The sequence below is a fragment of the Jaculus jaculus genome, chromosome 13 (assembly GCF_020740685.1).
Source record: "Jaculus jaculus isolate mJacJac1 chromosome 13, mJacJac1.mat.Y.cur, whole genome shotgun sequence".
Lineage (NCBI taxonomy): Eukaryota > Metazoa > Chordata > Mammalia > Rodentia > Dipodidae > Jaculus > Jaculus jaculus.
In genome coordinates, this window is record NC_059114.1 from 21,993,415 (window position 1) to 22,015,441 (window position 22,027).

At 53.7% G+C, this 22,027-nt stretch overlaps 1 protein-coding gene across 1 annotated transcript in view; it reads right to left on the reverse strand.

Annotated features, from left to right (window-relative positions):
• LOC123454134 (probable RNA-binding protein 19) overlaps positions 1 to 22,027 on the reverse strand; it is a 51,095-nt gene that overhangs the window by 8,654 nt on the left and 20,414 nt on the right. The window contains 7 exon segments of the mRNA XM_045132415.1: positions 8,927 to 9,043; positions 11,351 to 11,406; positions 13,441 to 13,520; positions 15,529 to 15,589; positions 15,871 to 16,046; positions 20,062 to 20,188; positions 21,759 to 21,959. Coding sequence (XP_044988350.1) covers positions 8,927 to 9,043; positions 11,351 to 11,406; positions 13,441 to 13,520; positions 15,529 to 15,589; positions 15,871 to 16,046; positions 20,062 to 20,188; positions 21,759 to 21,959 — 818 coding nt within the window.

Sequence of the window (22,027 nt, forward strand, 5' to 3'; positions counted from 1 at the left end):
CTCCTCGCCATGATGGGCCGTAGCCAGGTCACATCAACGAGAATGGCACCAATACAACATACACAGAGAGAATGATGACGTCACAAAACCGCCAGCTGGCCAGGAGCACAGTGACATAACTCAAGCGAGAGCCACTGGTGGTTGCTCAAAGTGAGCCCAGCACAGAGTCTTACAGTCTCCTCTAGATGTTCCCTCTCTAGTGACCAAAATAAAAACAAGAATATGGTGGAAAACCCTAACACGACCTTATGTCAGTGATCAAAGCGTCAGGTGGGGGCCAAGCCAGCGATGTACTGAGTCACAGCCCAACTTGCCATCTGTGAGATGCACATAAGAGGAGGAGGAGGAGCCTCCAAGCTGACCATACAGTTATTCTGGGTGCTTCCTGAGCACTTGAGTCTGTGCAGCGACCATACTGAATCCACTCTTTGATGTACTTTCCTTTCTCAATGCTGGCTCCATGGCCTCTTTCTCTCTCTCATGAGGTTCTCCACAAAACTGTGGAGGTTCCTGGGGTCCTCCCTCATGCCCTCCACCCCTGCCCTATGTAGACATTTAATCACGTTTCCAAAGTTTCTTCATGATAAGCAGCTACTCACGAAAGAACCCTGTGCAGAAAGTGTGTTCATGTTTATAATGACTTCCTGAGGACGAACCATGATTAGGTTAATGGTGAGCAGCACCCTCCCAGGGACTGGGGTCCTAGACTGCACAATAGGAGAGTGGAATCAGAACGACCAGATCAGAGGACAAGAACAATGTTAAGAGTGCTGGCCGGAGCTGAGGCCTGAGCTAGGTTTCTGGCCCTGCTGCAGCTTGGGGGTTGTATGCGCCCTCAAGGCTCACGCTCTGGAGACTTGGTCCCCACCACAACAGTGTGGAAGGTAGAGGTGGGTTGCGGTGACTGGGCCATGACCTTCTGAAGGGATTAATGCTGTTCTTGTAGAGTGGGTCAGATCTCTTTGGAACTGTTTCCCAGAGAGCAGGTTGTTAAGAGTCTGGGTGTCTGTCTTTCCATTGTCCTCTCAGTGGCAGATGAAGAACTAGAAAGAACCGTGTCTCCTTCCCTCTTTGCCAGGGAGCACAGACTCTGGTCTCACGCCCTTTCACTCAAGCACCCCCCCCCCCGCCCCATTAGGGGCTGAGGTCTGAATCATTCTGGAAGTAGGTGAAGAGTCATCCCACTTTCAGAACTATGCTTGTCTGAAAAGCAAATGGCACATCTCCAAAAGAAGGTCTAGACCAGGACTCAAAGCCAGAGCCCAAGTTCTGACCCAAGTGCTTTGAAAGGGAGTCAGTGGGCCGTACCATCCCGTGACAGATGACGTGGAGACCCTACGTGGATGGCTGCAGGTCCGTACGTGTCCTTGAGCGTTCTGATACTAGATCAAAGCAGGGGTTACACTGAGTCTGCTCGCATGGCCAGAGAAGTCTGTGATAAGAGAAGGGGTCATGGTACAGTGAGGCCACCATGCCTCCATCCAGCACAGTGCTGACAGTGTTCCTAGTGAGCAGTGGGTAGCCCTACTCCACCTTGTGGATCATCAAAGTCCACTGACGCCTCCCCCACCAGCGACGCTCACTGCGCTTCCTTACATTCTAGTGCCCTGAGGGACAGGGATCATGGTGGCAGCAGCTCTCCACGAACCATCACAGCCTTCGGGGACTCGTGCTGCACTTAGTGTCTCTCTAGGGGTAGTCTGGGCTGCTAGGGCCCCAGACGGGCGCTCCTCTGCTAAGAGTACTCCACTGTGCGGACATGGCACGTATGTCTAGCTAGCTGGTCGTTTCCGAGCTTCGGTATCACAGCTGAAGCGGCCTGAGTGTTTGCACAAAGGCCTCGTCCTCGTTCTGCTCTGGAGGTCTGACTAGCATCCACAATCACCCCCCTGCAGCGTCCAACTCAATGGGTTTCAGGGTATTCAGAGCTTCGTAACCTCCACGACAGTCAACTTTAGAACATCTCCACCACCCCGTATCCATCAGCTCCCCCAGCCTCGCTTGCTCGGCCCCAAGCAACTGCTGCTCTATGCTGTCTCCTGTGTTACGGCAATCTCCACCGGCAGCTTGACTGGACATAGAATCCCCGGAAAACACAGCTGAGGAGGACAGACCCACCCTATCTGGGCAGCACCATGCCATGGGCTTGGGTATGGGATTCATCTCTGTGCTTGTGGACTGCAGATGCCACGTGAGCAGCCGTCCCCCGCTCCTGCCACCATGCCCTCCCCATCACGATGGCCCGCGTCCTCCAACTGTGAGCCAAAACGCATCCTTGCTTCCTGGAGATTTCTACAGTGGCACTAGAGATGTGTCCTCAGTCTGGCTTCCCTCACTTAACACCATGTTCCATGAACACTACACCATCGAGTTCAATCCTCTGATCTTCTGAAGGCCAAATAATATTCCCTTGCACAGACCTGCCACATTTCTTCACCTCCTCAGGATTGAACATGATAATACCCATCTCATGGAAACAGCTTCTCTCTGGTACTGAGGCTCAAGACCACGCCTGGCTCAGGGCGGTGGCTCTGAAGGCAGGTGCACTGAAAGGACACGGGGCAGGTGCCGGGTGGCGCATGAAAGGGTGAGAAAGGCTGCTCTCCCTCCCCCAGGGCATGATGGGAAAGAAGGTTACACTAGAGCATCAGGGACCACAGGGACCAGTGCGGTCCTGCGCCCTGCTGCTATGGGCTGTGGAGCGGGCAGCCCCGACCTGCCTGCCTCAAGTCCACATGCTGGTGGGTGCAGGGACAGAGGGAGCCCAAGTGCAGGATACTGCCCGTCTGGCAGGGCCCTGTGCTCCATGGAGCTCTGTCTGCCACCAGAGAGGTCCCATGAAGCCAGGGGCACAGGAAATGCTGACCTCAGGAGAATGAAAGAGCAGGACGGGGGACTGCAGCTGCAGGTGGCCGAGTTTCCCGCCATGTACTAGAGAGGAGGGGAGGGGATGAGTGACTCACTGCCTCCCTCGTTCTGCTCCGTCCCTGGATGTGGCATGTCACCCTGCTAGTCACCTAGGACCTGATGTAAGTACTGTGCTCGGTCCTCTCCATCCCAGCCCTCACCAAAGCAAAATGACCCGTCACCCCATGTCCACAGATGCTACCTGACCCAGATGATTCAGAGTGCCCTAATAGTCACTCACCTACTGTAAGACCCTATTATCCTGACAAGATCCTTAACAAGCCTTCGAACTCTCAGACACCGGAAGGAAGTCCCCAGCTGTCATGGAAGAACAAAGACACCACTCAATGGGACCCTGGAAACATCAGTAATTGGAGGCATGTAGTGGCAGCACTGGACAGCCCTGAGAAGCAGGCAATGGCCAGGTAGCCCCTGCACGCACAGAATGTAACAGATGACAAGATACCAATCCTGGCCTCTGTCACTAGTCAAGAAGTCCCCTGCACTGTTACCTCACATCACACCACACCACACCACACCAATCCCAGAGAGACTTACTCCATGGAGGAGGCCGGCTCACAGAATATGGACAGACTCACCTGACAGAGGAGGCCGGCTCACAGAACATGGGAGCAGGTAAGAAGCAGAGAGCTCAGGGACAGGAAGGAGACAAGGGAAGATCCTGAAATGAAGGCCTTCAGCTGTGAGAGGGAGGAAAAGCACCACAGGACAGGAGGGACACTGCCATCACAGCCACCAGGGACTGAATTCAGAACACAAAATGACATAACCAATTAGACAGTAAGAAAAGTTAGTTTAAAAAAACAATCAAACAAACTAAACAACACAAGTTTAAAAAATGGGCAGGACAAGGCTCTTGGTTTCCCACCAGGAATAGGTGGTAAGACCCTATTGCTGAAGACTCCATGTACTTGGACTGCAAGACCACTGAACAATCCTGCTGAAACTGAGCCGATAACTTCCTCCATGTAGACCACCTGACAGAAAGCTGGAAGAAGCCATTCTGCATGCAGTTCAATGGGAATGAGAGAAATCGCCAGTGAAGATACTCAACAGTAGATACTGCAAGCCTTATATTTGGCCAGCCAGGCCAAATGAGCAAACAGGTGCAATAGTGACATGTCTGCCATGGTGGAAACCAACTGCCCTCTAACTGGACTAGAGGCCCGCTCCATTGGAGGGAATACATTCCTGATAGTGAACACTTAAAACAGGGGAAGTCATGAGCCCTAGGGGTGTAATGTTTGCTGCTATCTGACTAAAAGTATATACTATGTTTATCAAACTGTCCAGTAAATAAATACTTCTCTTAATGTACATAACCATATATTAATGCTACTCTCACTTTTGGTAGAGAATTTTTTCTTTTCAGATGGCAGTGACCTTGGGATGACTCAGAAGGCACCATGGTGCTGGAAAGAAGTAACAGAAGTACTCAGCACTGCAATATCTCTAACACACCTTCCAAGGCTCAGGGTCTAATGTGGAAGATGTGGTGGAAAGAATGTAAGAGCCAAAAGAAGGGTAGGACTCCTTACAACATGGGCCCCCAGACACAAAATGGCCTGGATATCCAGGACCTCACAGTGCCTGACACTACCTATACAAGACCCTTATAATAGGAGGAAAAGATCATGACATCAAAATAAAAGAGACTGATTGAGAGGGGGAGGTGATATAATAGAGAATGGAGTTTCAAAGGGGAAAGTGGGGGGAGGGAGGGCTTACCATGGGATATTGTTTACAATCATGGCAGTTGTTAATAAAAAAAATTGAGGGCTGGAGAGATGGCTTAGTGGTTAAGCACTTGCCTATGAAGCCTAAGGACCCCGGTTCAAGGCCCGATTCCCCAGGACCCATGTTAGCCAGATGCACAAGGGGGTGCATGCATCTGGAATTCATCTGCAGTGGTTGGAAGCCCTGGCGCACCCATTCTCTCTCTCTCTCTCTGCCTCTTTCTCTGTCTGTCACTCTCAAATAAATAAATAAAAATAAACCAAAAAAAATTTTTAAAAAAATTGAAAAGAAAAAAAAAAAACCACAAAACTTAATTTAAAATAATTAGACCTGGGGCTGGATTGAGGACTCAGTGGCTAAAGGCTCTTGATTACCAATCCTTACAGCATGGGTTTAATTCCCTAATAACCACATAAGGCCAGATGCACATATCTAAGGTTTACTTGCAGTGCAACAAGGCCCTAGTGTGCCTGTTCTCTCTTCCTCTCTCTTTTTAAAATCTCTCTCTCCTTGCAAATAATAAATAATTTGATTTTAAGTTAAAAAAATGGAAGCCGGGTGTGGCGGCACACACCTTTAATCCCAGCACTTGGGAGGCAGAGGTAGGAGGATTGCCGTGAGTTCTGAGCCATCCTGAGACTACGTAGTTAATTCCATGTCAGCCTGGGCCAGGGTGAGACCCTACCTCAAAAAACCAAAACAACAACAACAAAAAAACCCAGAAAAAAACAAAACAAAACAAAACAAACAAAAAACCCACAAAGGGCTGGAGAGATAGCTTAGTGGTTAAACACTTGCCTGTGAAGCCCAAGGATTGATTCCCTAGTACCCATATAAGCCAGATGCACAAGGTGGCACATGCATCTGGAATTTGTTTACAGTGGGTAGAGGCCCTGGAACACCCATTCTCTCTCTTATAAATAAACAAATAGATAAAACAGAAAATACATAAGTTTTTAAAAAGAAGATATTAAAGATCCAGATAAATAAAGCTTATACTGGATTCAAGAATCAACTATGGGGGCTAGAGAGATGGCTTAGCAGTTATGGCTCTTCTTGCCTGCAAAGCCAAAGAACCCAGGTTCAGTTTCCCAGGACCCACATAAGCCAGAGGCACAAGGTGGGGCACACATCTGGAATTCATTTGCAGTGTCTGTGGGCCCTGGTGTGCCCATTCTCTTTCTCATATAAATAAATAAAAATTTTAAAAAAAATTAAAGAAAACTTTTTTTTAAAATTTATTTATTTGAGAGCGACAGACACAGAGAGAAAGACAGATAGAGGGAGAGAGAGAGAATGGGCGCGCCAGGGCTTCCAGCCTCTGCAAACGAACTCCAGACGCGTGCGCCCCCTTGTGCATCTGGCTAACGTGGGACCTGGGGAACCGAGCCTCGAACCGGGGTCCTTAGGCTTCACAGGCAAGCGCTTAACCGCTAAGCCATCTCTCCAGCCCCTAAAGAAAACTTTTAAAAAAATGGGTAAGGGACTTGAGCAGGCAGGCAGGCATTTTGTTCTGTAAGAGGCTGTCCAAATGGCGCCGAAACACGTTTCTCTTCCATAGGCATCAGCAAGCACAAAGTGCAATCCACAGAGCCAGGAGGCCACCCTTACCCACCAGGACAGCTGGAGATAGGAGCTGCCAGGCCAGGGCTCCCAACACTTGCATGCCACATCAGGTGCACGTAGATGGTCCTGCTCTGGAATGTGCTCGGAGACAGGTCCTCAACTCCCAGCATGCATGCTCGCTCCACGGCAACCCTACCCAGCCCCCTCCCACCCAAGCTACATGGAGCAAAAGAGAGAAGACAGCTCGAGAGCACCATATGAAGTACCCATGCCACAGAGCACCAGCACGGAGCCTGCTGCCAATAACCCTCGCCACGCAGTGTGCCCACCGAAACACCGCAGACCCAGGGCCTCCACAGAGCCTGCTGCCAATAACCCTCGCCACGCAGTGTGCCCACCGAAACACAACGCAGACCCAGGGCCTCCACAGAGCCTGCTGCAAATAACCCTCGCCACACAGTGTGCCCATCTAAACACAGTGGGGGCAACAGCTCCTTCTGGACCCAGGAGGACAAAAGTGGGTGGCATAGGGGAAAGACGAGCCCCAGCCCTGGAGCAGAGCGCTCAATCCCACGTGCAGGCTCAGGACATGTCACATTCTGGAGCCTCTGGTTTCCATCGGCGCAGCAGCATCTGTACCACCCCAGGCAGATGCCACACACATCTGGAAGGTGGGCTTGTTGATTTTTAGGGCAACAGCAGGAAAAGCCCCACATCTGCCTGACATGATGAACCACACTGGTTCCCCAAGCCCCAAAACCATCCCCTAGCCTGTGACCTCTGAGACCAGTGGCTTTGTTTGAATGTTGCCTGGGGCTCCTAGGACCAGAGTCCAAGCCCTGGGAAACCTCACAGTGACCCCTGCTGCCGCCACTGCAATCTGCAGCTAACAACAAAGCAGAGCGGGGCCTGCGAAAGGGCTCCGGCTTCCTGGGGCTTATGAACCCTCCTGTGAGAACAAAGGCAGGACACGGGGACACCTTGACCCTGATTCCCTACCTGCTACAAGTACACAGAACACTCAGATCCCTGTAGTCTTTTGTCTCCCAGCGTGTCAACCCCAATATCCCACGACCCAAGTGACACTGTCATCCCTGAGGGATGTAACTTCCTGAGCGACTCGCACTGTGCTTAGCAGACTCATTTTGATCTGGAAGCCAGCAGGTGCGGACCGCACACTTCACCGACGGTGGTGCTGCCTCCGAAACCCCCGACTCTTCCCCGGTGCTGAGACAGGGGAAACACCCCGGGAAGTGAGCGCATCTAACCAGGCTGCAACCACCGTCCTCGCTCAGACCCTGGAGGGGCCGGCGCCTCCACTGCCCACAGCTGTTAACGCCAGCACCCCAGGACACGACACGACACGACACAACGAGGAACAAGCAAGACGACAGGGGCTCTGAAATGAACCCCCTCGCAGCGCCCCACTCCCTGAAGCTCACGGCAAGAGCAGAGAGGGCAGATTTCATGAAGGTAATTCCTGTCAACCCAATTTGGGACGCATTATGCAACCACAGTTTACTCTGCAAGATGCCGACAGGTCACTCTAACAAGGACTTCATGTGAGAATGCCTCAAGCGGAGACTGAGTGACTGAGGCCTCAGACAGGAGATCCTGGTCACTGTCGTGGCTAACGCCTGCTAACTGCAGGGCTGAGTCCAAGAACAATGAGACCCCAGCCATCAGGTTGGGGGGACAAATTCACCTGCTGTGACAGCTGAGGGCTCTGCAGTTGCAACCATCAGCACATAGCTGGGGGTGGCTCTGGACCCAGTCCCTGCTCTCATGCCGTGTCACAGAATGTGTCCTTCACTCAGGGGCTGGTACAGTGATGCCTAAACAACGTCCCTCCTGATTCATTTCAATAGCTGGGACAGGGACGGAAAGCCAAGGGACCTGGATAGACAGGCTGAGTCCTGCCTGTGTGGATTGCTTTCAAAATGAGAATCCGCCACTGAGGAATCCCCCTAGGAATTCGGGTTGATGGACAGTCTTCCCAGCCACAAGCACCATGGACCTCACTCCACCCAGATTCCTACCTGGCATCACGGCGGGGTGAAGGGAGTCCTACAGCACCCACCCCAGTGCCCACAGGCCCACCTCTGAGTGTCCTCACTGGTCTTGCCCCAGAGCTGAGGGTGTCACTCCTGTCACACCTGGTGACCATGGCTTGTACTGCGCATGCAGGTAACTTACTCTCTTCCCAGAGGGCTTTTCCCAGAGAGCAACTTAGATGAGTCCCATTCCTGCGGGACCATGTGAGCTCCCTGGGGAGCTGCACCCCACCTGGCCGATGGAATCTGACTCTGGGGGTACAGCCAGTGCAGAGGGATGTAAGTCACCAGGTGGTGTGGATCTGGTTCAAGGACAAGCTACTGGGTGACCCGGATGGTGGACACTCCCAGCACACCGAGGGCAGGGCTGGGGCACAACCACACGAGCTCGTGCCCTTCCTGCTCGGCAATGGAGACTGGGGTGTAGAGCATGTCTGGCTGTCCTGCTACCTGTGAAAAGGGCGGCCTGGCCATTCTGATTCCTGCACCAGGCTCCCTGAGATTAAGCAGGATGGGTCAAAGGCAGCCAGAAGATCTTTGAAAAGTCACTGCGCCCGCCCGCAGTGGCATGGTCCAAACCCCAAGCTGCCTCTCCAGCCTGCAGAAGAGGCTCTGCCCGTGGGCTGCAGCCAGAGACTCACCAGAAGAGCTCCCGGATCTCCCGCTGGTTGGCCTGGAAGGGGATGTTGCGCACCAGGATCTTGGAGGTCGTCTGCTTCCTGGGGATCTGTTTCTTCCGAGTGGGTGTCAAGGCTGGCCTGTGGGGGTGGGGAGCAAGGTATGTCAGTTGCTCTCTCCCAGAACCGACCCTGCCATCTTCCCATCCAGAGCCCTTCACTTCAAGCCTGCAGAAGCGCTGCCTCTCTCCTATCACTTCAGGCTAGCACCACGACAAGTGGGGGGAGGTAGTCAGTCTGTTTCCAGCCCCAGGGGACGTTGGCCATGGTGACCTTTGCCTCAAACAGTATGGGCTTACCTGGGTGACACTGCCCTACTGTTCTGAGCCTTCTGTTTGTGACTCAAGGCCACAAGAACCATAAGACAAATCCTGATGAGGCAAGGGGTGACTCTCTACTAACCCCATGTCGGGGGGCTTCCTTCCAGCCAGATGCAAGACCCTGGCTGGTTCCCACAGGCCAAGATGATTCATCCCAAACTCAGGGACACCTGCAGGTCTAATCAAGGAGGTGGCCAGGTGCACAGGACATTGTGAGCAGGGGAGTAGTGAGCGATGGCAGCTGATACTGTAGTGACTATCCGGAGTTACTTCCTCTGCACCCCACCTCTTCAGAGGCCTCCCAGTCTTTTAGAAACAGCAGCCCCTTCCACCCCAACTCAGTTCTCTTCCTGGTCTTGTCCCTGCCTTGAGGTCAGCTCATACTTAACCTGGTGTCCCCCTGACTCAGCATCCTGGGCCGGGCTGTCCATCACGGGGCTGGCGCGCAAGATCAAACTAAAAATGCACACCGCCAGCGGCCGGGCTGGCCTGCGCCCTTGCATAAGCCTTTCCCCACTGTGCAGGGTCAACGAGGCAGCTGAAGTGACCACAGAACTTCTGAGACTAGGCCATAGGAGGCACTGCTTCCTCCCCGTCCCTTGGATCGTCCGTGGTGGGGAAACCTGCTGCCAAGTCCTAAGGTCACTTGAGAAGTCCCAGCATGCAGCTCTCAGTGAGGCCCTGAGGCCTCCTGCCCACGAGCACATGGGGGCTGCCACAGACGCTGACCTGCCAGTCCCGGGTCCTGACCGCGCTCTCAGGTGACCCCGAGCTGACCCCAGTTGACCTGCTCCTGGACTCCCACGTGCGCATGCACGCCACTGCCATAAGCCACTGGGTTTGCAGAGGTTGTCCACACAGCAACAGACCGCTGTATTATTAATACCACAGCTGTTGCCACATTTCAAGAGCTGGGCAGCCCCATGCAGTGACCGACACCACAGCCGACAGGTGTCGGGGCACCACGGCTTCCCATAGTTTTGCTCAATTAATGAGTGACTTCCTGACCAGGAGGTTCGCAGGGCTGACCCCTGGCCAGTTCAGGGCACAGGGCCTAGAAAAGAAAGGTAGCCACCCAGGCTGGCTGCTCTCTGGCATGGCTTGTGCCAGACGCCCGACACACATGCCTTACTCACAGACCATGTCTCCTACCCAAGGCTATACTGCAGTTGGGTCAGAACCTGGATTAGAGTGCTGGGCTCAAAGCCAAATCTTACTTCTAGCTCAGGAACCCCACTGGCCTCTGAGCACTCCCAATCCAAGCCTTCTCCTGGCTGAGGATGCTGGGACAGCACAGACTGACGGGTGGAAACCCGGAACCGCTCCACACTAGAGAACAGGGAGCCAACGAAGCAGTACCACCACGGTACATGACCAGCTTGCTGGAAATTACCAGATAAATACCTCAGGCCAGCACAGGACTGCCCGAGGTGACCACCTGAGGCAGGCAGGTGACGATAACGGCTTACTGGGGACACTATGTCCTGGGTACCGTCAGGAGCCGCTCAAGGGTGCTGGGGCACTGGCATGGGCAAGCAGGCGGAGACTAAGGAGCAAACTCCTCCCCTAGATATTCCAGGAAACCAGGCAAGCAGGTCTGCCCTGCTTCCACCATCAACTCTCACAGGAAGTGGGTCTGAGCACTGCGGCCCACTGAGAGAGATGGGTGTGCACAGGGACCGGCTAGGTCTCAGGACACCTGGCGCTCACCCCGAGCCTCAGACCTCCTGGGTTATTGATCTGCCACCAAGATGAGTGTGTGGACTTAGCTTTCTCTCCAGGGACTTGTGGGTGTGAGGTAAGCACTTTGCCTCCGAGCTACACCTGCAGCCCCACTTACAACTTTTATCAGGAGAATGTGTATAAAACCTCTGCTGGGGTCAAGCACTGACCCGCTCAGTAGGGAAGCAGGTTTGGACTTGGCCAATGGCAGCTTCAATTGGAAGAGTCTTAAATGTGTGCAGGGTCAGGTGGAAAAGACACATAAGGGTATAAGTCGTGCGGTCAGCCAGCCCCAAAGTCAGAGAGGATGGATGCCATCAAAGGACAGAGGGGACCCAAGACTCACGTAGTGGCCCGTTCTGAGATCCGCACTTCCAGCTTGTGGCCATCCACTACATGACCCTAGGAAACAAGATGACCCGGCTTGTCACTACCCCCTTACTCTTCAGTAGCACCTAGCCCTGTGCCTGGACAACCTAGACAGAGGGGTTGGTCAGAACCAAGGACAGAGATGTGTTTCCCTGGCAAGGCCTCCCCTAAGCCAGGCGGCAGCTGGTGGCCGAGCCAGCATCCTGTCGGTCTCCTGACACACAGACGCACAGGAGCTTCCCTTGTTACGGGCGTCTTCACGAAGAAGAGCCCACGGGCCTGACCTGCAGAGTGCTCCCTCAGCTTCATGACAGGGCAAAGCCCCTCAAGCTGCACACAAGAGGCCCCGGCAGCAGTCCACGCAGGCGGAGCTGGCGCAGTAGCAAAATGACCCTGGAAGTCTCCAGGAGCGCCCAGAAGACACCTCAGAGAGCGCTGTGTGCACCATTTTTGGTGGCGACAAGCACATGTACATGCAGAACTAACTGTACATGGTGCGCATGCAAGTGGAAGTTCAGGCTCTTGAGACAGAGAAAAGATGGGCCTGTGGAATTATACAGCTAAAGTTAAATCAATATACAGCACCTACTAATACAGTGCAATTTCTTTTCCCTTTTTTATGAGGTAGGCTCTCACTCTAGCCTGGGCTGACCCAGTACTCATTTTGTGGTCCCAGGTGGCCTCGAAATCACAGTGATCTTCCTACCTCTGCCTCCCAAGAGCTGGGATTAAAAGCATGTGCCACCCATTTATACAATGGAGTTCTACTCAGCGGTAAAGAACAATGAAGTTATGAAATTTGCAGAAAAATGGATGGACCTGGAAAGGATTATACTAAGTGAGGTAACCCAGGCCCAGAAAGCCAAGCGTCACATGTTCTCTCTCATATGTGGATCCTAGCTACAGATGATTGGGCTTCTGCGTGAGAATGAAAATACTTAGTAGCAGAGGCCAGTAAGTTAAAAAGGAGACATAAAGGGAAGAGAAAGGAAGGGAGGAGGGTACTTAATAGGTTGATATTGTATATATGTAATTACAATGATTGAGATGGGGAGGTAATATGATGGAGAATGGAATTTCAAGTGGGAAAGTGTGGGGGTGAGGAGGGAGGGAATTACCATGGGATATTTTTTAATAATCATGGAAAATGTTAATAAAAATTAAAAAAAAAAAAGCATGTGCCACCACGCCCAGCTTATCAAGTGGGATTTCTAATATCTTTGAAAAACCTAAGGCAACCCACAGAGGGAACGCTAACATGCTGACTTCTGCCCTGCAGGAGGGACGGGCTGTGGCGGCACAGGAGTGAGGCCGGCTCCTTGCGAGGCTGGTGCAAAGCCAGGCTGCTCGCTCTCTACAGCCCAGCTCCACTCTGGCTGCTGAGGGTCCCCAGCTGCCCTGGGGACATATGGCCTATCGAGGGACAGCAATCCCTCCTTTTGTGGCAGGACTCCAAGCCTGAGACCCTCCTCCCACTTTTGCCCTGCCCTGGCCCAAGCAATCCAGTTATCTTGCTTGAGTAGCTCAACTATTCTTAGAATACCAAACCTCAGGAGACTGTCCTAAAGCCCATGATACCCTTGGTCTCCCACTGCCTTCAGGCATAATTCCAACCCTGTAGCCCCTCACCTTCCTGCTGGATCCCCATCTCCTGATAGACTGGCCTCTTTGTTTTCTCAAATATACACAGCTCATTCTTACCTGAGAGCCTGGGCCACAGGCCCTTTGCATACGGCACTCCCTCCTCCCAGCCCCTCTCCTCCCAGGTCTCTGTGCAGCTGACTTCTCCATGCCTATCAGTTTGACTTCACTGGCTCATGGCCCCTAGAGCATCCCCCTGGGGCAGTGTCTTCTTTAGTCACACGCTTGTGAACATCGCCTGTTGTTTTCTCCAGAGGAGGAGGGAAACCCTTGCCCCACCCAGACCTAGCCCAGTACCAGGTACAAGTCAGGCCCCAGTGAAAGTGTTGTGGGTGGAAGAAATGAATCAAAGAGCCCACGGAGGGCTGAGAAAGGCTCCTGAGTCCTCGTGGGCCGTGGGCCATGGTCCCAGGGTCCCCAGATTACCTGGAGCTGCTTGAGAGCTTTCTGGGCCTGCTCCGGCTTCCTGTACTCCACAAACCCGAACCCCATGGACAGCAGTGATCCTGAGGAGAGACGAGATGGGGAGGAGAGGAAGGAGGCTCAGCACAGCCTGAGACCTCCAGCTCCCCCAGCGGGCCCTGCTTCATTTTCTCTTCCACTTTCACACCCCCTTTTCTTCCAGAAAGACCCCAGCTCCCTCCCAGAGGGCATTTGTGACCAGAAATCCTGATGAATCTGCCAGTGGGGTTACAGACCGGCCACTTGAGAACTGGTTGGCTATTAATTAACACATGATTGATGTGATGTGATGTGGGAGGGAGGGGGCTCTATCAGGGATGACCACAGTTGTAATAAGCGGCGACCTGACTAGGCTGCAGCCAACATAACTCAGAGGCAGATATGTGCGTGGATCACGGGTCCATGCACAAAGACTTCCTTTCCACATGTCCTCTGGTGAAGTCCAGGGAGGAGAGCCAACGCGTTAGAGGACTAAGAGTTAGGACGGCAACAGCCCTTGAAAACACTCTGTCAGACTCCTGCTTACTGTTTGTGCACGTGAGCTGGTGTGGAGGTGTGTGTCCTGCGCTCCCATGTGGCAGTCTCTGCCCCTCAGAACAGGACCTTACGTAAAACATGCTCTGACAGAGGTAATCAAGCTAAAATGAAGTCACTAGGATGGGCTCAAATTCAGCATGACTGATGCCTTTCACAAATAGGAGTAAACCAATGTGGTGCATGTCTACACCCCCAACACTCTGGACGCTGAGGCAGGGGGATCATGGGTGTGAGGCCAGTCTGGGCTACACAATAAAAATCCATTTCAAAAACAAACAAATAAACAAGAGGGGTAGCTTTGAACCCAGGACAGTTATACACAGTGAGAATGTGAAGTGGACCCAGAGATGGCTGTCCACAGTTTGGGATGGGGTGCAGAGCTTGAAACAGCTCCTTCCCCTTGGCAGAAATCAGCCCTGCCACACTTTGATCTTAGGTTTCCAGCCTCCGTAATAGTGAAACAAAACATTCCTGAGTTTCAGCCCCCAAACTGTGGTTGTGCTGGGCAGCCCGAGCAGACAACACGTGATCTATGACTTCTGTGCCACATGTGCTTAGCACGCCCTCTGGGCCATCCACTGCTCGGCAGGGCACAAAAGCCACAAGACTTAAGACTCTGCCCGCCTTCCCAGGACCACTCTCTGCCCCTTCCCTACAAGTGGCCGGTGCTCTGCTGTGGCCTCCTTCCTTGAGGTGCTGACGTGGTGCCCGCTGTGCTGCGTCTGCCCTCCACAGCCCGAGCACTGCGCTGTGGCATGGACTCTCGTACCTCTCCAGCATTCTGGGAGCTCGAGAGGGCCGTTGAATGGCTCGCTTCCTACCTGTGGGCCCTGGGACCTGCCTGGGGAACACCTGAGCAACAAACCTGCAGCTATTCAGCACTACAAAAAAGGACACAGCCAGGCTGGCCCGCAAAATACCCATACCAATCCCGCCAACCCGAAACCTCAGGCAGGGACCATATGGCTGTGGGAAAGCCAGGGCTTAATTCTACCCAACCGCACAGGACACCAGGGCCAAGAGACCCAAGACAAAACCCAGGGCACAATGGAGTAAGGAGGGTGTTCTCCACGTGGCCCACCCAGCCACTGGCCAGAGAATACCATTCACGCAGTGGAATGTTCTAGAACTACTACATCTGGTTCATTTCCCTCAGATGGCTAGAGGGAAAACCAAGACTAGTTACTCACTGCTACGTCAGGGAAAGTTCCAGAGTGTTAAGGTACAGGATATGGAGACTTCAGTTGCAGAGTGGTGTCCCTGTGGAACTGCTCCAAAGCTACCTAGCTGTCTAGGAAGGTTCCAGAGTGAGAAGAACCGACGTATGAGGCTGGGCCCACCACAGAGCAGGAGGTTCAGGGAAATCAGATAGGGGCTGTTGTAGACAAGCCCACAAAGAGCTGGAGGTGTCAACGTCTGAAAATCAGAGGTCTCAAGACGCACGGGGCGAGCCCCCACCCTGGGACATGGCTCCTTCCAAGACCTTTCTTCCTGAGAGCTCATAAGGAAACCTACCTGCTTTGTTCTTCTTCTTGGACACCGAGCAGCTCTTCACTGCTCCCACTCTGGAAAACACCTGCAAACGATGGTCACCACAGGTGTCACCAGGACTGCCTTCCGAGCAGCCAGGCCGCACACCACCACGACTTGCTCATGACACCCGTCCCACAGACACCAGACCCCTCACTGGCTGGGCTACGTCAAGGCCTTGAGAGGTCACACACGTGCTGCTGGCTGTCAGCCTGCACATGCTCACGAGCTGGGGTCAAAGGCAGAGCACAGAGGTACTGGGGTACTGGATGTGTGACCAGGTGTCCACCCCGTCCATGCCCCTCTGCCACTCAAGAGCCTGCTCACCTCCCTCAGTGTCTCCTCCGTGGTGCTGAAGTTGAGGTTCTTGATAAACAGGGTGCACCCAGGAAGGCTCTCCTCTTCCTCTTCCTCTTCCTCCTCTTCTTCCTCCGTCTTGGCTGTGGGGGCCTCTGCTCCTTCCTCAGCTGCCTTCTTACCTTCTGGGGTCTCACCATGGGCTGCTGCTCCCCCATTGCCAAACAAACAAACAAACCCATTACACAATGCCAACTCACCAAAGTCCCAGGGCTTAAAGCGTAGAACCTACTGGATCACAGGGTCCCTGTCTCCATAGGCACCATCTTTCAGGAGGAATGTGCCCAGCTTCAGCAGAGAGACAAAGAGATGGGTTGGCAGGCAGGCAGATGCCCTGCTGCTGGCCCAGTTTCAAAGAAAAGGGAATATGAACCAGACTAAAACTATGAGTGCTAAATAGGAGCAGGCCATGCTAACATGAACCTCAAAATAAATTACTCCATGAACAGGCCAAGGTAGGAGGATCAATGCAAGTTCAAAGCCACCTTACAACTACATAGTGAATGCCAGGTTACCCTGGAGTAGCAGAAGACCCTACTTTGGAAAGACAAAAATAAATAAATAAATAAAAGTATAAACTGAAACTGAAGAGATGTTTAAAGGCACTTACTTACAAAAGGTTTGTCAGGGTTCAGTTCCCTGTACCCACATAGTGGTTTGATTGAGGTGTCCCCCACAATTTTAGGTGTTCTGAATACTAGATTCCCAGCTGATGGAGATTTGGGAATTAATGCCTTCTGGAGGCAGTGTATTGTTGGGGGTGGGCTTATGGGTGTTATAGATAGCCAATTTCCCCTTGCCAGTGCTTGGCACACTCTCCTGTTCCTATTGTCCACCTTACACGGGCCAGGGGGGCGAGAAGAGTATCAGTTATCAGAGGTCTGGGTATGGGGTTCGGAAGGGAGCTGGGGGAGACTGAAGTCAGAAGGTGGCAAGGAGAGAGGACCTGTGGACAGGACAAACAGCTGAGTGAGCCGGGTCAGCCTTGGCCCTGCCACGTGCAAGCTGAGCCGGTGACAGAACGGCCCGCTTGAGCCCCCTCGCACCAGACCACACACCCCTGCACCGGGCCATGGCTCTTCTGAGGTTCGTGTGCCCACGACACAGCCACATGCCTTGTCAGTCATCTGCACTACTAACTGAGTGGCTTCCTCCCTCCAGTGCGGCCCCTGGCTTGTCAGCTTCTCTGACTTCACCCTAGGCCCTTCCTCTGCCTCACTCTACCAACCACACTGGCTTCTTGGCTGATTGGCAGGCCGTGGCACATGTTGCCCCGCCCACTCAACCCATCCCTCTCCTCTGGCCTGGCTCCGACAGCTCTCAGCACAAACTCCTCTCCTCAGGGCTCCCCTGCCAACTGCAGTTCTAGTGGTGTGCGCCTGCTGTCGCTTTTCTGCTTTCTTTCAGAGCCACAGTGAAGTCACCTTACTGACTCGTTCACATCTGGGTGTTCCCAACTGAAAGGACAGCTCGAGAACATGACTGAGCCTGACTCAATAACCATATTCCCAACACTGGGCTCAGAGGTGGCGCTCCAGAGACAGCTGTGGACATGAATTTGTCTCAGCCTGCACCTGAGCAAACATGCTTACTGGATTCACAGGCATCTGTGGGGGTCACAGGACAAGCTCAGTCCTCAGGGCAACTGGCTGGCTCCACCTGTGTGACCCTGCTCAGATCAGACAAGCTCTCTGCGCTTCCTCGTCTGTAAAAGGAAACACTGGTGGGGCTATCGCCAACATGTGATAAGAACCACCCGAAGAGGCCTGGGCTTGTCACAAGTAACCAAGAAATGATGTTCTGCTTATTCTCAACTCCACCCCTCCTTCCTATGCACACTGGGAATGCCTAACTCTGTGAACAAAAAAGGATGCTGTGGAAGGCCCTGACCCTCTCTCTGTCCCTGTTGACTCCCAGAAGGCCAGCCAGGGCCATACTTCCAGGGAGTTGAATCCCTGCTGGGCACCTTGTCCTTTCCTAGTGGCCAAACCAGGCCCGGCTGGACAGACCCGCACCTGGGTCCCAGAGGGTGGAGGCGGAGGCGGCCAGCACCAGGACGATGAAAGAGGCCTTCTTATTAACAAGGGCTTTGTTCCCGCCCCAAGTGGGGAGACAAGAGATGAGGGAGAAAGAAATGGGCACTGTGAGGCTCAAGCACGTTTGTCAACACTCAGAACCAGGAGCCAGGGTGACAGGGAAGGAGTGGAAAGGAGGAGAGCTGGGCCGGGAGAGGGCAAGGATCTAGAATCTTGGCGGGCTGAGGGGCTGGAGTAGCAGGGAGGCTGTGCTCCCATCTGTAGCCAGCAAGGTAAAACGCCACAGGCCACACGGGGTGCCAGTATAATCAGGCCACAGGATTCCTGCATCCCAGGCCTGTTATCAGTGGCAAGCAGCTTTGTGGGACCTCCCCTAACTCGGAGCCCTTTATCTCAAGGTGAGGGTCTTGGTTGTGGGGAGATAAAACACTGTCAACTTCCCCCGGGACCTGTGCAGGGAGGACATTGGTGCAGAAAAGCGGGGTGGGGGGGACCTCAGGAACATCTCCTCCCCCAGCTGTCTCTCCTCCTTTCCTACCCTGTGAGAATCCAAGTCAGGATTTTCACCTCAGCCCTCCAAGGTTCTCAGGCCCAGGGCTGGGAGGAGCAGATGAAAACAGCCTGGCGCCAGGGGCAGGGAGGGGCAAGTAGTCAAAAGAGGGACAAAAGGAGCCAGGCGGCACTGGTGAGAGGGATGTGGGCAGTGTGGCTGGGCGGGGCACAGCTAGGTGCAGCTTCCTAGTGCAATGGAGGTCAGGCAGCCAGAGGAGGCCCCAAGCTCTGTGACCTCTGCTAATCAGTCTGGGGCTCAGGGGCATGGCTGCTGGGAACACTGACCACTGACACACAGGCTGATGACCAGGGGCAGGGGGATGCTGATTCCTGGCACTGGGAAGTCCCCCTGTGCTTCAGAGCAATGCACCCACCCCAGCCCCGCACAGGGACACGCAGGTACACGGAGACCAGCCCTGCTCAGGGACACATATGAGCACAGACCAGGCCCGCATGGGGACACACAGATCTTGTCAGCCACAAACGTGTAGTAGCAGCAACAGTGACCTGCAGACTGCACCTCTCCTCGTCCTGACAAAGGCCTCAATAGTTCCTGGGGCATCCCCCATTTACCAGACTAGAGACCGAGACCCCTGGAGGAGGCGCTTGCCCAGCCACAGCAAGGAGCCCACACAGAGAACAGCACACTGGACAGAGCCTCACGGGCGAGGACACAAAGCACTGGGCGCTGGCAGGCAGGGAGCAAAGGCTGCCCTTCGGGATCATTCTCAGACAGGTCTCGATGGGTGCGGTGGTCAGTGGGAAAGCGGAGGTGTGGCTTGAGCAGTGGACAAGCCAGTGAGGACTCATGCGGTGTCCTTCCAGACAGCGAGAAGCACTCGAAGCAAACTCCAGGGTGGCTGGGCTGGGCCCAAACATACCTATTACTGTGACTGACAGTGTCCCTGGCCACTCACAGGCTAAAGAACCTGGAACCACCCTGAGCCTCATGTGTGTCAGAGGCTCAGCTCAGAGACGTGTTACCCGCCCTCCCAGGAAGAAGACAAAGACACACTTTTCCCATAGGCCTTCACTCCCTTGGTGTCTGTGTATGAGGTCACAGTTCTAACAAGGGACAAACAACAGTGTTGCTCCTATCAACACTGTCACCTGACCCTGGCTGTGACACACCAGTGGGGGGTCAGGGACACTTGTTTGGCCCCAGGAGCCACCACTGCCCTTTCCTTTCCTGCCTCTGCAGTCACTGGACGCTAGGCTGTGCTGTAGCAATCCAAGACATTCAAGAATGGCTGCCTCCATCAGCCCTAGGTTACCTCTCTCCTGGAAACCAGGTTTCCATTGGCTGTTCTGAATTTCTGTATTAATAGGAATTCTGGGATGTCTTTCCTACACCCTTTAACTGACAAACTACAATACTCATTACCTCATGTAATACCCTTAATTTTGACGTTCTTTTTTTCAAAGGACAGTTTATACTCCTATCCAATCTGAGACCCACTGGTCGGTTAGGCAACACAGGAATATTAAGCCAATGGCATGATGGGCAGTTTCAGCTGCCCCTCGCTGTCCTCCCACAGTCCCATGGCACAATGACTTCGGCCATAGCTCTTACCTGTTTCTGGTGGCACGTGGTCCTTTTCCAGTGGTTCTGCTGGGGTGATGTGGGACTCTTTCTTCTGTGGGGCTGCACCAAAGACACCAACTGGAGCCCACTCCAAGAACAGAGGGACATGGTGGAACTGTGGAGACAGGGGTGCTGATACTGTGGGAGGGGTTCCGTGACAAATGCCTGAGAGTCACAGGCCATGGAGCCAGGGGTGTGTGTGGGGGGGGTGTCCTGGGCCCTGAGCCCCTCATGCTGCAGATGCCTGGGAACAAGCTACAGGCCCTGGTACTGTATTTCAGCTGTGAGAGAAAAGCTTCAGGCCCTTTGTGGCTTGAGGAGGGGTACAGGGTGGCAGAACCGTGGGTCAGCGTCTGGGAGAAGCAGTGCACTCTGCAGCCTTGAGCACGCGCTCTCTAGACACGTGCACGGCCCCAGGTGGCGTGTGCGTAGGCAGGCATGCGTGCACGGGCAGTTTTCTGCACAAGGTTGTGTGGCACAGATACACTACCCCGACAGTGAGTGGCACGCATGTCCAAATTTCCCACTCCAATTTCATAGCATCGCAAGTTAATTATGTTTAAGAAAAACACAAGCTTGGGTGTGAGAAAGGCCACAGTTCAGTTAGCTCCATCGCCTTTTAGCTGTGGTGACTTTGGGCCTCAATGGCCATGTGTATAAGGTGGGGTATCACATGACTGATAAATTGGTGAAACAGTCGAAAAGAAAGAGAAAGTTCCTTGCCACACACACATTGCAAGAGACCTTTGATAACAAGCATTTCTTTCAAAAGTGGTAGAAGAAAGAGGGTGTCAGCATTCCAGGGGTGCTCACATCTCACACCGGGGCCCCACTTAGGCAACGGTGCTTATGGGCCAGGCACAAACACACTTCTGACAAAGCAGTTGGCAGAACCCCAGGCTGGGACTGTTGTGGAGCCAAAACAGCAGAAGACGGAAATCATTTCCCCACCTGCTCCTAATGATCACAGGGAGTGGGGAGAGGGTGGAGGTGAGGATGACCAAGGTCTAAAAGCATAAAAGTATCAGGCAAAAAGAAATTCCCGATTCTTTACAGACGATGGAATGGTGGCTCCAAAAACGTGGCCAAGTCTTCAACCCCAGAACCTCATGCCACTAAGGGATGGATGGATGAGATGGCCCTGAACTAACTAGCTGGGTGACTGGAACTCAATGAGCATCCTTGGAACAGCAGTGCAGAGGGGGGCTGGGGACTGAGGTCAGGAGATGGGGAGACACCCAAGCCAAGTGACGTGGCACTGCCTTGCAGCTAATGGGGAAGCCCACTGCACTGCAGGACTGGAATTGAGATGTCAGCTTAATCAGAGACTCCCGCAGTTTTATGCCACTGGGGCAATGGTCAGTTATCATGCTGCCCCAGGAAACTCACACCTGCATTTTCTTTTTTCTTTTTCTTAACCAAGAATCAGGTGCAGGGCAGTGAGACAAGGACAATTCAAGCCAAGGTAAGAAAAGGGGGCAGAGGACAGCCAGAGCGACGCTGGAAGCCAGGCAAGCTTCTGGGCGATCCTCAGGGGAGGGCTGATGTTCAGGAAGACACTCAGCTCACGGTGGGGGGTGGATTCTGAGCACAGCCCACTCCACCTGTGGGCAAACCAGCTCACCAACTGTCTCCCCAAAGCTGCCCTAGGGCTTCTCCACATCACACTGAGGTTGGCAACTTACCTTGGAATAAGCCAGGTGCCTGAAGGCCTTGCGGGCCTCCAGGGGCTCCAGGAACTCCACGATGGCCGTGACACCACCCTCAGGCAGCAGCACGCGGCCTAGGCTGCCGAAGCGGCCAAAGGCCTCCTGCAGCTCCGCAGCCAGGGTGCCTGCCGGCAGGTTCTTGGCCAAAATCACCGTCTTGCTCCGCTCCGCGGCAGCCTGAGGGGGGGAGACGGGCAGCTGTGACAACACGAGGGGCTGCGCAGCGCTGACAGCGGAGAGCGGGC